Genomic DNA, 16,496 nt, shown 5'->3' on the forward strand with positions numbered 1-16,496 from the left:
TAGCCATTAATTTATCAAATACTGATCGGATGAAAATAGATTATGATTCGTCCATAATTAAAAATTCAAAATATTAAACCTATTTTACAATCAATACATATTTATAAATTTTAGTAATTTGGTCTATGAATTATGATGGAGCTTAAAATATGTTACAAGTCCAGATTGTGAAATGTTTTGTAACATAATATAATGATCGTGGAATCGCGCTCAAATCCAGTCCTACTACTTATAGTGGTGTGATATATTTTTTGATGTGTATATAAGAAATGGTGCTTAGTTTGTTTAAGTGGACTAACAAATAACATAAGAACCAGATCTAATTCTCTAAAAGCACTTAGGTATGTAGAAAATAAATGACTGAGTCTTAAAAGTAGACTTAAGAAAAGGGCATTATCAATTACCAAAGGAACTATGTTCAATGACGTTTTCTTCATTTAGAAGCGCACAACTATTTATTTTATGTCATATGTTCATTTAGAGTAAGATGTTGACGGAAAAATTGTGACTCCACAAAATGAAAAATTCGATTTGAAATAATATGAGATGTTGAAATTTGAAATAATAATAGTGGTAATTATATTAAATGAAAAAAAATATATAAAACTTATTTAAACTAATTTAGTATTTTATATATTATCCTAATCTTATTTGTATGTTTTATTTTTTGTTCAACATATATGTGTTAGACGATATAAACGATAGCACATACAAGACGTCATAGGTCGGATGAAATTACAACAACAGACCTTAAGAGTTAGAAATTATTCTCTTACGTATGCACCTAAGAAATAATTTTCCGAAATTCGCATTTTAGATTCACGATAATCGACAGAAATTGAAATTGTTTTAAACAAATAATTAGTTTTAGATTATGATTGAAATAACTACAAATGTTTAAGTTTTGAATACTATTATATCAAACATAATTAATAACAATTTGAACTAAGTTTGAATCATTATATTATAATAATTGCTGGCGTTTTCACGGGAAACTAAGTGTGTCAGCTAGTTTTATGCATATACCAAATCTTATTCATATATTTTTTTCACTTAATCTATGTTAATTGACTCAATTTTAAAAATAAAAAAATATCAAATTGTATCTTAAAGTATTAAGCTATTATATACAAAAAAATAAAAAAAATAAATTATAAGGTCGATCTCTATAGAGCTACATTGCAACAGTGCAACGGATCATAAATCTTAAACAACTTGAACTCGATAGCTAAATGGTGTCTTTATACGGACTGACTTTCCGAACAATTTCCTCCCCGGACAACCCTTACAAGTTGTTAAAACTTAGAATGCCATTCTGAACAGCATTTTCAGTTATCTATCTACCTTAACTCCGCTAACAACATTTTAAAGCATTTACAGTTGCATTTATAACACACTATTTAATTCACCAGTCGTTTTTGTGGTATTGTACAGGTTTCTACTATATTCAAAAAACCGTCTACGAAATGTGATCAAAAAGTTTATTGCGTATTTCTGAAACGACGCCAAACTATGGCAAACTATGTCTAGTGTTAACGATATGGAAAAATATTCAAAGAAAGTTGAAAATATCTATCGTCTTTAAAAATAGCACAAAAGCGTCTGAAAATTGTTTGGAAATTAAATAGTATCTTAGACTACATAATGCTTATGTAAATATTTAATGAACGTTTCATGTCTCTCAGTTATTTACTTTTGTATCACAACAAATACGTTAAATTGATTTTGTAAAAGAATAAAACTAGTGTTACGTAAATATTTATATATATCTGTTTCCGTATTTTTTTTTTCAACTCCCACAGAAGCTAAGATAATTGAACATTTTGAATATTTGGAACCTATTGCCTTAGTTAAAGTGTATATATTATTATTATTAATTTTATATTTTGATATTGAAAATATTGTCACTTATTTCTTAATATTATATATATTATATTTATAATTTATATAAAATAAATTCAACCAAGCTATTTCCCTAGGCTTATTTATTTAAGATTTATTAGTGTCTTTCGAAAACAATAAATAAAGAAAACGTTTGTCAATTCCATAATAAATCAGTAGGAAACTCTCTATCATCTGTGTTCATAGTGAATTCGAAGAATTTCAGTTTAAAAGATGACATTTAAAACACGACTATCCTCAATACGCATTTGACATTTATATTATTTATTTGAAGTTGCAGTATAATGGTTTCAGGCTAAAATTAGCTGCAGTGTAAATGCTGTTAAACTCTATCTTTATGCCTACTAAAATGTATGCATTGCACACGTATCGCCTCCCAGGCGAGCTCTAACATTATATTAAAGAATTGCAGACGATGGCATTCTGTTGGACTTTATGCAGAAAGCGGAAATTATACGGAACAAAGACTGTTCCCATGGGCTAAAAGGTCTGAAGGCAACTCACTAATAAAACGTTATAATATTATTATTATGAAGGCAGTGTGTACAGTTTCGAGTTACACGAAGATGTTAGGAAATTATTGTATTGCATTATTCACAAGGTAGACACTAATAATAATAAAAAAGAATGATTGATTACCAACCGTTGGGCAATGATTAATTCACGTTACCTTCAGTGTTGACATCGTTTTAAAGAATATTATATTAATATTATAATAACGAAATAGATTATATTATTATAATATTATATTAAAGTAAAAATATGTTTGATTTAGGTACTCGGAACGAGCGTTCAATCTTATTAGATTTTATTATGGTTGGAACTGTTTAATTTTATTTAGTCAAATATAAAAAGTCAATACGGTATCATAAAATATCAGAATTAAAGTTTAAAAATATTTATTCGATGTTGTACTATATTTAATTTAAATTTGATTGCAATCAGAATCTAAATTACCATTTGTTTTAGCTTTAATTATAATGTTTCAAACGGCAATATTATAATTTAATTGCATTTATAGGTTGAAGAATTCGAATTGATTGTGTCGTGTCCAATTTACAAATATACGTCACTGATAAAATCTAACAATTTTGCTCCAAATCTTATTACAATTTCTACTATATCCAAGTAATCGATTTCCTCTTTTTTTTCACGTGGCATTTGAAACTTAAACAATTATTAATTAATTTGTCAATATTTAATAAATTATATTATTATATTACAGTTTGAAAATTAAAATCAAATGTATTTAATTTATCCTTCAAAATCTATATTTCAAGCATAATTTAATAAATTATATGATTATTTTTTATTTTTTATTTTAGATTAAAGAGTATTGCAATGTTATATTAATTGATCAATAATTTTATATTGAAAGGAACTTGATATACGAGTATCATAACATATTCCATAATTATACATATAAAAAAAAAATATATATATATATATATACATCTCAACCAATTATGGACTGAATGTACGAACTGTTAAGCTCTACTGATTTCTATTAGTTTAGCCTAGAAATAAAATAGTAATTTGTTACACTTAGACGGAGTTCACTTAAATTATAGGTTACTGTTACCTACATAATAATATTATAATATTATGTGTGTTTTACAATGCATAGTTGTGTTAGTTTGTTAATAATAATTGTTTATTTATTAATTTACGATCATATTTATATCTGGAATTTCCGTTGGGTATAAACATAGAAAATGTTAATTTAAGCGAAATGTCTGAAATAATTTAAACACCACAAATAGCTTAAAAAGGTCCACATATTATAATATCTTAAAAAACTGTATACCATGTCTAGAAAATTTTAATATTAAATGTTTTTTGAATATTTCGTAAGTACTCAATATATACTTACCTACGAGTATATCATTCAGTTATTGTTATTATTATTTTTTTTGAATGAATGAAAACAATATAACAAAATCGATTTTGTCGGAAACTTTTGTAATAATTTCGTTGTATCCGTAATTTATTTTTGTTTTTCTCGATGATTTTGAATTACTAAGAGTTTTAATTTAATAAAAACCTAGATATAATTTTATACCAGAACCACACTCAATATTGAAGATTTAAAAGCATTTTTGTGCATTGTGCTAGAAAAAGTATGCTTAGTATCGGAAGAGAATTAAAAAATAAAAATACTTTAAACACTAATTAAAAAAACTTAAAATAGTGACAAGATTGTAATTCGAATCATAGAGATTTTCGAGTCATGGAAATGCGAGTCTATAGGTTATCGAGACTAGACTGTAATGAATAATAATAATATTGAACCCGATAATAATCGTTTTACCTAGACAATTTTATAAATGCTAAAACGTCGTATTTGATTTGTTACAGGTATGCGCATATTGGTCATGTTGCTTTTGGATACTTTGCCGATGTTGGGTAATGTGCTGCTGTTGTGTTTCTTCGTGTTCTTCATATTCGGAATAATAGGCGTGCAGCTGTGGGAAGGAATACTTCGACAAAGATGTTTCTTGAAGCCGCTACCAAACGTCACTTATCCCAAGTAAGAAAAACTATATAATGTATTATTATATAGCTTATTATTACAACGTAGGTACCTACGGGATAACGTTTAAACAATCTTTTAATTATATTGTATATACTCTTTGATTTAAACTCCGCATAAAACAATTGCTGGTAATCGAAATTTTTTGAATTTATTCCACAATTTAAAAATGTCACCTTACAATTTTTATCCAAACATAATTATTTTATAGGTATACAATTTGTATCAAAAAATATCTACTTATATTTAAAATTGCTATTTCTTAACAATATTTGTTTTCGATTTGTAATAGGCTCTAGGCGTGTAATTATAATAGTTGCAATATATTTATAAAATTGTATTTTATAACATACATTGATTTATTATAATATTTTTAAATTTAATTCATCAAAATATAACTTCGTTTCTGAATCCATCTATTTTTACAATTGTACACTTTATTACTATTGTACAAAAATATTTGAAATTATAATTCAAACTTTTAAATAGGATTTGAATAGTATGCAATATGCTGAGACATTTTGGAAGTAAATAAAATTTAAAATTTAAAATTTTTATATATTATCATTTTCTATTTACTACATTAAATTTTTTAGTTTTTTCTAGAATGAAGTAATTTTATGCGGTGTTATACGATTGAGAACGATTTTCGAGCAACGTTGTAATTTATCTTAACTTTTAGTAATCATTTTTAGGACAGGGATTTTGATCCAAGGGCATATTTTTTTTGGTGTTTTGAAATGTTGCTGATTAATACTGATTTTTTTTTGCATTTCATAACAAAATTCACCTTAAATTTGTTTATAAAATGAACCAAAATTTTTGCGATTAACAAAAGACTTTCGGCAGGTTTGCTTTTGATTTTGGATTTTTTTTTAATTTTTAATCTTAAGCAAAAAATAAAAATAAAAATATAAATATTTTAAATTTTAATCTTAAAAAATGCCTTAAGGTGACAAATAATAGTGATAAATGTATTGATTTTACAATGATGTGTGAGTTTATTTTTATTTATCAAATTTAATTCCACGTAAGTTTATTCTGTAACCAAAAACTAAAAGAAATATATTAATATTGATATCATTATATCAACGATATCTATTATATATATTGCATATTTTATTTATATTTTATATTTTTAATTAATGTGGCAACGTTGCATAAAAGTTAGTAGGTAAAAACGTTCTCAATCGTGTTATTAAAAAAGGTAAGTACGGCTGATAGGGACCGTTCTCAATTGTGTTCTACCCATTTAATGGATTTGGACTTTGCGCCAAATTCATAATTTCATTGTGCTATGCTAATAATTTAATATGATAAACATAACTTTTTAGTATAAAAATTTAGAAAAATCTCAAAATTTTTTAAACGTGATCTTTAACTCTTTAAATAGGTAGGCATATTTAAAAATTTCAAAAATCAGATTTTAAATAGCTGCATTGTTGGAGAAAAAGGGGTGAACATGTTTGATAAATCAACCAGGATAATACTATGGTAGTTAGAACGTTATCAGTGATTTCTTCGAAACTTAAACAGGTTTCTCTGCCAACCTGGTATATATTATAATATATATATATGTATGTAGAAAATATTATTCCGAAATCCATTACATACCTCTAATGTTCTATGTAGGTAACGAACTAACGAATATTTACTGATGGCAGAGGGGTGAAAATATCGTTTCCGGTTCCGGTAAAAGACCCTTTTTTATGCTGATCGTATGAAGTTTAAATGATTTTAGTATTTTAAAATATTGTACATTTAATGTTGAAAAAAAATTAAATTATTTTGGTAAGGAAAATATAATTTTAACGTAGCCAATACATATTCAATTTACACGGATTGGATAAAAATGTATATAAAAATAAAAATTGTTTTTGATAAGAAAATTGAATTACATAATAGCGAGCATTAAAATTTAATGCAAAATAGTTCATATGGTAGGTTAATAACTATTAATAGACGTACATAAAATTGTATCAAAGCTTCTATTAAAATTCATTGGAATAAATACAGATTTTTATTTGATTTTCAAATGACTGAATCATATTGAATAAAAAATAAATATAAAATATAAGTATTTACTGAAAAATTGAGATTATGAAATAAATTATGATACAGTATATAAATGTTTGGTTTATTGCATGTTCATTGTAGAAACAACATATTAATTAGCTTATGGTAGCTTTTGATGTTTTATCATAATAAAACACATAATAATAATAAAAAGAGTATTAAATTGAAAAAAAAAATTAATTATGTGATTAAAACTTTTAATACTCATGTCAAATCAAACTATCAATAAACTAGCTCTTAAATTATTACGAGTACTTGAATAAAAATTTAAATTTATCAATAAGAAAGTAAGTGAAGAATTTTTTAAGAGTTAGAATACTTCCTCACATTAAATTAAATTATACTACCCAGATTGGATTATACCACCTGTGACATCATATTTAGGACCTCCAGGTTTATACACTGACATATCGTAACCTTACAAAATATATAATTTAAAAAAATTCATTTTTTTTTTAACCTTCGTGACGTTTTTTTTCACCATTAAAGGACAAACTTTTTTTTTTAGGATCTATAGTTGCAAAATACAACCAACCCATTTTTCGTATTGTTTTTTTTTCAACTCGTTAAACAACACTTGACTTTAACTGCACAAGTCGTATGCCACCGATTGTTTTTTGCTAGTTTCATTCGTTATATTTTACTGTACCTAACAACTTAAAGTCCTATATATATTTTTTAAATTAAACTTTTCTTTAAATTCTATATTTCATATTGGAATAGAAAACTGTTTTAAAATTAATATTTAGCTTATTATTTAATTTTATTTAATTTACTTTGCAATAAAGTTTCAAACTTTTAAAGATTTATGTGGACATGCAGTCATCTTAGATTGAAACACTTAGAACATCGTATTAATTTTCATAAATTAGTCTCTTAAGTCATTAAATATTCATACTTTTACTTGTGATGAATTTTGATATACGAAGAGTTCAAACAGATGTTTATAAAGTTAAGTTAACCACTTAAATAATTAAAATAAATTCTAATGTGATATATGCATGTATATTATATATATATGTAAAAATATTACACAAAATAAATCATTTAATCAAATATAATAATATTTAGGTATTATGGCATTCCACTATTTGTATTCAATTATGGAAAAGAACTATAAAAAAATAACAAAAATAAAATTCAAACATTCCAAAATGCAATCTTTAAAGTTTAAAGTTAGTAAATGATAAAGCTAAATTATTTAACAAAACTATCTATAACAAACTATCTTGCTATTCTAAACCATTTATGATACAAAAATCGGCCTCTTTAATTTCAGAAGATTTTACCTTGGTGCTTATAAGAATATATCTTCTAAAATCAATGATTAATAACAACAATAATTTTACTAACTAATAAATCAAATTTGGCAGCGTTACCAATTTTTAGCTTCTCCCTTTTAACTTTCTTATTTAGTAAAATTTAATATATTATTTACTTATTGCTAAATGTATCGTAGTATAAATCATTTATTTAAATAATAGTATTCCATTAAACAAATTTGGAACCCTTAAACGGAATAAATATTAAATTTTATCTTTAGATGAAATAAAATTTATTTGAACTAGCTAAAGAAAATAATTATTGAGGAACAAAAATACATTGTTTATAATCCAAAAACCTTTACGAAAAAAAAAACCGTTCATTAATGTTTTCATGAATTATGTATTTCTTTGATTTGATTTTTTTTATTATTATTATATTTTCAGAAAACAAATAACATCTTATTATATACACCTATTTGACTATTCATTTAATCATTATTTTAGAATATTAGAAAGTAATGATCATACCAATTTATTGGATTTAGGTCACTAAAATTTACATTTTTTTTAGTGTGGATTCCTGATTTATTTTCAAATAAATCGTAAAATTGTATTTATATTGTTACTTTGCTGACCAATAAAACACTAAACGAGTTGAAAAAGTTGTTGGTGAGATAAAGATATTATTCTTTTCAGAATAAATACCTTGAGTACAGCAGACTAAATTGTTTGAGTATCTTATTAAGTCAACTTATTTTACAACGAAAACCTGATGTATTTAGTACAATAACGTTAAACTACTTGACGATCAATTTTTATTAACTTTTTACGGATACTGTTGATAGGTACATTTATCGATAATTGTTATTATTCTACTCTTCAAATCAAATTAAACTGTGAACCTTTATTTAATATTGTTGAAGCAACCTATTACGATGAATAATTTATGTAAATTATTAAATGGAGATTATAATTTGATTTAATGAATGAAGCCTGACTTGATAAATTTGGAGTATATTAATTGCAATAACAGATTATTATAAAATGTATGAACAATTACTAGTTTTTAATATATGGAAATTCATACAAATACAATATGTATCTATAATTTAGATATTACGTATTACTAACATATTTCAACTTCTTTTTATTCAACTTAATTTTAATTTAGCTCTAATTACAATAGTATTTAGGGATTTGATTAAAAAAAAAAAAATTAATTATACCTATAATTGTTGTAATAATAAATAAAAATCTTCAGTAAGATGCCCGAATAAGAAAGTCGCCTAGATAAAATTTTGAATTTTGAAATAATCATTACAAAAAAAAATTGAGGATAATATAAACTTTATAATACATTGTGAGTATAAGAAACGAGAAGAGGAGAGATAATAAAGGTGGAAATATTTCACTAAAAAGAATATACTAAAATTTTAGGATCAGTGCCATATGAAAACATGAATTTATTACATGAAAGTGAATCATATATAATTCCTTATTTGTATGAATAATGTTATGATAGTAAAGTCAGGAGGTTTATATTAGTAAGAACTAAGAATGTATGTATCAGAGGAAATAATGAATTGAGATGAAAAACGATTATAAGAATACGGAAGTTTGAAAACCAAATCAACTAATTACGATCGTGAAATATGTATAGTATTTATATATACTAAGTATATTTTAAATTTAACAATTTGTACATTACTTGTGATAAAACAAACGTATGTTATATGTTTATTTTTAGTATAAATATTTACATCTGAAATTTCACGTTGCACGAAACTATTCATTAGTTGGCGTTTTAATTTTATAAAATACTATCACTGTTTTACTTGTTTTCACTTGACGAAAAATTAATCTGTCTTTCTATCGTTTTCTGTTTTGCCTCAGTTGAAATATATAGTTAAAACACAATTAAAATAATGCATTTTATGATTTTCAACTTCTTAGATTTGGGAATATTTTTAAGTAAACACAAAAAACTGGAGATGGATTCAGCTAATAGATACCAATAAGTATTCATAGGTTTACACCAAAAATTTGTCCAAAATAAATTAATAAAGCAAATAATATGTTGGTAAATCATAAAAATAAATCATTGTCATCATTATTTTGTCCATAATTATTTGATTTAAAGATCAGGGATTGAAATAATAAGCTAAAAACAACTTAGTATTCCAATATTTAATTTAATTTATCAATATATTAATATTGATTTAATTTTTACTGAAAATGGTCCTGTACTTTTTGTATGATTTAAAGACAAATAAAGAAACATTAATTCGTATATTGGTATTATACTAGCTACGTTATCCAGCGTGGCCAAGGAATAAGTTAATCAAATAGAGATCATCGGCAATCCACCTATGTCAGATAGTAATAATAAGTAACTTTTATTTTTTTGCGTGTAATCGTGAAAGGGCCCTAGCACTTGAATTCTCTCCTTAATAACTATACACACTACAAGTTTGGCCAAAGTGAAAGAATTTTGAGATGCAACCAAAAATAAACAATTATGAGATTATAAATATTATTATATTATTAGTAGGTGTAAGCCACTCTAAAATAACGAGTTCAGTCTATTATCTAATATCTAAACCTTCCTTGAATCGTCAAAATCAATCATATTAGCTATACTCTTTATCGTTTATATTAGCTGTTACTTATTTTTTTTTTTACTAAAATAACTCTACAACAACCCGTTTAATAGATGTTGTGCAAAATTTGGTATCGGTTATGATAATATGCATCATTTAGATATTATCCAACTAATAATATCTGTATTAAAATAATAGCTGATACTTAATTTACATTTACATTAAATATAAGTTATATATTAGCTTAAGTGACAATATATAATACCATATTAGATACATAAATAATTATTTAATCATCTGAAACCAATAGAAACCCAATATTATTTGATCAAGCAATTAATATTCAGTTTTCGTGGGCCAAGTTCATGTGTAAGATATTCAATCCTATAATAACGACCTTTAAATATTTAAAAAAAATAAGCTAAAAACTATACTTGAGTTTCAAAGATTCCATTGGTGTAACTATTATTGTATCGTGTAATTTTGAGTAGATTATAGAGAATGAATTAACCAACAAACAATCATTAATTTTCATACATAAAAAGAAAGATATATTGGAGACATTAAATTTGGTTTAACAACATATAAATTCTTATTAAAATTTAGTGAATAATACATTTTAATGTGGTCAATCTGAGTATTGCACATGTATTAGAATGCAATTGTCGAAAGACAGCTCACAGACAATTTCTTCATATTTTTCTAAAATCACCTGAAACAATAATAATAATAATTTTAATATACATAAAGCTAATAATTGACTCAATCCCACTATAAGATAATAATATCAGTACGATATTAATATTAGGTACTTCTATTACGACGATCTATACTATAGATTCTATAGTCTTAGTAAAATTATAATTATTTCTAAAATTAGAATCCATGTATTTTTTTTTTTTTAAAGCTACTTATATGGAAATCAAAAATACACTTAAACACAAAAATAGTGATACAATGAATTCTTTCCAGCATTATACCTGATTATAATTTCTGTTGCAAAGGATAGAATTGTTTAACAAAAACTTTAATTATCTGAATTAAGTATAGATTTTATTTTATTAATAAACTAATTAATTATTTTAACAATTTAGTTTTCATAATGAGTAAATTATGTTTTGAGAAGTTGCATTCATAATATTAACAATAAAGTATTTAGTATTCTAAAATAAAAAAAATGTCATTGGATATAAACACCAAATCAGTACGAATATAATTATGAGATTATTTCTTGATCAAATCGGTTTTGTAACGGTTTTCTTTTCTTTTCTTGAATAAATTTTTCAGTATGAATCATTAAACTTTTTTAAATACACACCATGCTAATATTAAAATAGATTTTTAATGAAACAATAGCACCTACGACTTACCTAATATTTTAGTGTTCAATTATAAATCTCTAGCAGTTTTTATTTGGATAATTTATATTACATAATGTAATATTGTTTTAAACCATTGGTATCAAAAACTTTGCTATAAGTATTTAAGTAAGAACTTTATATTCTTATAATTATCACAGACACAGACTAATAGAGCATACGAACAAATATTTACTACCGAGTTCAATAATACAAATTACAAAGATATTTATTTCAAACAAGTCTTTTATTTTATGATTGAAATTTATATTATTACTTGTTAGTAAATCTATATTACTTATACACTTTTTCTTAAAGTGCATATAAAATAACATATTGAACAAGAATCGTTTTATTTCCCTGATAAGAAATTTAATGTATTTTGTTTTTCCATTTTTAAATTTAATATCGACTACACGATTGGTGGTATATTTTCATTCGACCAACGGTGATTAGTTTATCTTTCACATAGATATTTAATATACATATACAATATTGTATTGTATCAATAAAGCTGTTTTTTTTTTCAAAAGCCAGTTTTCCATTATTGTAAGTTGAAATAAATTTAGGCTTATAGTGAATGGTTTTTGAATAGATTGGATTTTTGTACAATTGTAAATACTCATTAAAAGAAACTTAAAATATGCGTATCAGTTTATTTAAAAAGTATACCTATAGTATAAAAAGTGACTACTAAGTAGTCTTACTACTAGTACTTAGTACTAAGTAGTACTTACTAATTCACGTCTATGGTTTTGTTTTGTTATGAGTTTATTCAAATTCATCACCGAGTATTCGCACTTAATTCAATTCAATTTTTGAAAGAAGAATCGCCATTTTTCGCAATTGTCAAGTAGATGATTTATTTTATTTTTGAAAATATTAATATATGTCTAGATCAAAATTTGAAATAATAGTTTTTGAAATACTTAAATTTGTGTACTGAGGTTAATAATCTTAGATATAAATAGGTTTGAAAAACATGAGTATTAGATAAAACATTAAGTACATACATTTTATAAATTTGTAAAATCGTTTTTAAGGGACTACTACTTTTACCTTGTGTATTGAAGTACCTAACTCAAAAACTGCTAATTTGGATTTTAGATGGGTACTTCAACATATTTAAATATATCATCATCTTCTTCATATTTTACGATAGCAAAGGTTGGTATAACTTGAAAAAATTATTTGTACCGAACATGATAATATTTACGGGGGGTCCTTCATTACCTTTTTTATATAGATACATTATAATTTATTAGTGCTGGGGGAACTACCCTCCGTATTTTCATAGATATAAAGAATATATAATATATATATATTATCCTCTTCCATCAATAAAAATGCCCGTTTATGACACTAATGACTACTTAGGAATTGAATTAATAATTTTATATAATTGTATTATTTTTCTTTTTACCATACTAAGGGTCAGGAAAAATGTATGTTTTAATATTATTCGAAAATTTGATATTGATATTAGATATGTAGATTCACTCATTCCAAAAATGTAAAATTTAGCTATTTAGGTTTTTGTTAGTGTAAATAATAAAACAAATAAGTATTAATCCACAATAATTTTTTATATACATCTGATGATTGAATTTTAACAAAATACGTAAAAATTATGAAAGTTAGAAAATTATTTTGAGCTAGAAATTCTAAATAACTTTACTTTTTATATCTAAAATTTAAAAAATATAATATAATATTTCTTAAAAGTGTGTCGATGCTTATAAAAATAAAAACAATGTGTATCAAAAAATGATGTTGGAATTATAATTTTTTATACACAATAAAATAAAATAATTTCGAGATGTTTATTAAACATAATGTATCATAAAATCATAAAATTATAACTTTAAATTACCGGTTACCGTATTAATGATATCAACAGTAATATGATGTAAGATATCCTAGGCTGACAACCCGTCTTCACTCAAAATCGTTTTTTGTATACAATTATATAATATAATTGAATTAAAATTTAATATCATCCATTACATTGACACATTCAACCTATTTTACAGCAAAGTGTCACCTATTTACCCGATTTTTTAAATATAATATTATTATATTCACAAAGAAAACAATTTAAGTACATAAATATATGTTCATTACACCTAGAAATTGAAAAATTAATAAACTTTCTAAGGTTCAGAACAAACATTTTATAATAAAGCTTAAAATGAACTTGCGTTAAAAGTCGATCATAACTATATACTAATATACACAATAAATATGTTTTAAAAACTGAGAAAACTTATCCATGTCAAAAGTCTTTAAAACGACACAAAATACGTTGTATACAGATAAAAGGTAAAATACTAAAATTCTACATTGTAAAAATATAATAATATAAGTAATAGAAACCTGGCATGTTATTTGAAACCATATATACCAAGTAAGGATACGTTTGACACAATAGTTGTCTTTTCTATCGTGAGCAGTTTGCAACTGACAACCATTAAGTCGAGATTTTATGGTTTTCTCCTTGGCAACGAATGTAGGAATACAATTCTTACTCCTTTAGACTTTATAGAAACGGATTAATAATACCATATTTAGAAGGTTAAATGTTTGTAAATTGTAAATGTCAAAAAATACCCATTTATCACAACAAAAAATTGTTTTCTCGTACATGTATCTTTACATAATTAGAAAAAAAGATCAAATTTTTTACTCAAATTCTATTACAAATATGGTATACTCTGCTAGCTGCCTATCTACTTGCATTATCAATATTTCAAATTGTAATAAAAAAAAAAAAATATTTATAAATATCAAACGGGATTTTTTTCAAATAATACAGTTTTTATTTGATATAGGTACTTTATATATTTTTGTACTCTTATTAATTTTTGCAAAATAAACTCGCTATATTTATCATAAAATAGTTATATGAGTTAGTCTATAAATAGATATTCAAAGTATTAATAATGATGGTGTAATTTAGCTTATTTAAATTGAAATATTGCAAAATTGACGTTTATAATAGGTACATTAAAATTTTCTGTATTGCAGTGTTTAGTTTCATAGGACAATAATATTATTTGTATTATATTATACTATAATTTATATTATAATATTATATATTCACAGAAATATTATATTTTTAATTAAAATAAGTGTTCTATAACTAGTGTTTGAAGTACTTTGTGTAATATTTAATTTATTATATTTGATTATTTTAGAAGATAAAAAAATAAAATAATAATAATGTAAAAAAATCTAAATATTTCATGAGCCGTTTTCAAACACTAATGGTTAACTAATTTGACTTACAAGAGTATGGATTTTTATGGTATTTTTTAGTTTATTATTAGAATTCCTAAAAATTTAAATCAGATGAAAATGTATGCTGTAAATATTCCGTTTATTATTATTATATAACTAATAATAAATTATCCATTATTCTGTAGTGATTTTTCAAATCTTATTTTGAGTGATCTGAATCAATTGATAAAAGCTTTAATAATTGCAATAAAAATTTAGTACAAAGAACATAAAATCATTCAAACATTTACATTTGGACATAATCACTTTAGATACTTTTTACGAACAAATATATTTTTGTATTTATATAGCTTTTGTAACTATGCATAAAATATAAATTTTTAAATTGTACCTGGAAGTACCATTTGTTTTTAAGTGCCGTTCTTCAATTAATAGTCCAAGTGTTTTTACTACAGGCTTTAAACAAACGAGGGGTTTATATAAAAAAAATTACCAAATCTAGTGGATTCCTTGATTGTCTATCAGTATAAAAGCAGATTGTCTGAATATTTTATCATATGTATGTTTTTATATTAAATTACAACTCAAGTGGATTTTTTCACTATATTTTAAGTTATTGATTTTAATCTCAGCACGTATGGACATTTTTATTTTTTTTAAATAAAATTTTTTCCAATTTGTAAGTTTTTTAAAATTAATTTTGGATGTTTTCGTTTTTTGTAAACAAAATTCGTTTAAAAAAGTTAAAACCTGATTCATTTGAATATATCGGACTAACATGTTTTCAATATAATAATAAGATTTAGCCACACAATTTAATTTAATTTAATTATCTAACTGAATATTTTATTTTTTCTTCTAAATTATTATTTGATTTTTCCTTACTTTAAAAAAAACGCTGTAATAAAAATTTCACTAAATTATTTGATCATCTTCAAATTGACTTAAGACTAAAAAGGTATAAACTAGAACATATTTATGGGTAGTGGTCAGTTAATTTACCGGTATTCGGACTTAAACCGAAAAATATAAATGTATAATATATAATTTAAGCTAATTTATTGTGTAAGTAATGTATGGTGAACATCCGATATTTCAGTTATCAAACTACCTGATTTTTTAGTTTTGTAGTACAGATTATATATAAGTAAATGATTATCTAAACGAAAATCATTTTTAAAAATAATGAATTTATTAAAACTACTGGATTTGTAGATGGTAGTATCGCTTTTTTACTTGTATTAAATCTAAATGTATCAAAAATATTCAGAAATGTAATGAGTTTCAAAATATAAATAATATGTCAACAATCTATGTATTATACATATTATGTATGATGTTATAATTTTAATTCAGTCATAACTATTAAAATATTATAATGCTAATCAGTTCATGTTTGTGTTTGATTAAGTAATATTGGTAGGTATCTCAATGAATAATGCATAAAGCATTTTGGTATGTTGTTCGTTATTTTGTAACAAATAATTATGATAATAATTTTAATTAATCAATTTAAAATTTG

General features: G+C 23.8%; 1 protein-coding gene across 5 annotated transcripts in view; it reads left to right on the forward strand.

Annotated features, from left to right (window-relative positions):
* Ca-alpha1T (Ca[2+]-channel protein alpha[[1]] subunit T) overlaps positions 1–16,496 on the forward strand; it is a 303,939-nt gene that overhangs the window by 82,983 nt on the left and 204,460 nt on the right. For all 5 annotated transcript variants that reach the window (XM_089228015.1, XM_089228013.1, XM_089228016.1 and 2 more), the window contains exon 6: positions 4,261–4,432. In XM_089228015.1, coding sequence (XP_089084141.1) covers positions 4,261–4,432 — 172 coding nt within the window. The remainder of the gene's footprint in view (positions 1–4,260; positions 4,433–16,496) is intronic.

Source organism: Diuraphis noxia, unplaced genomic scaffold, assembly GCF_037042655.1.
Source record: "Diuraphis noxia isolate RWA-SAM2 unplaced genomic scaffold, SU_Dnox_SAM2 contig0004, whole genome shotgun sequence".
Taxonomy (NCBI): domain Eukaryota; kingdom Metazoa; phylum Arthropoda; class Insecta; order Hemiptera; family Aphididae; genus Diuraphis; species Diuraphis noxia.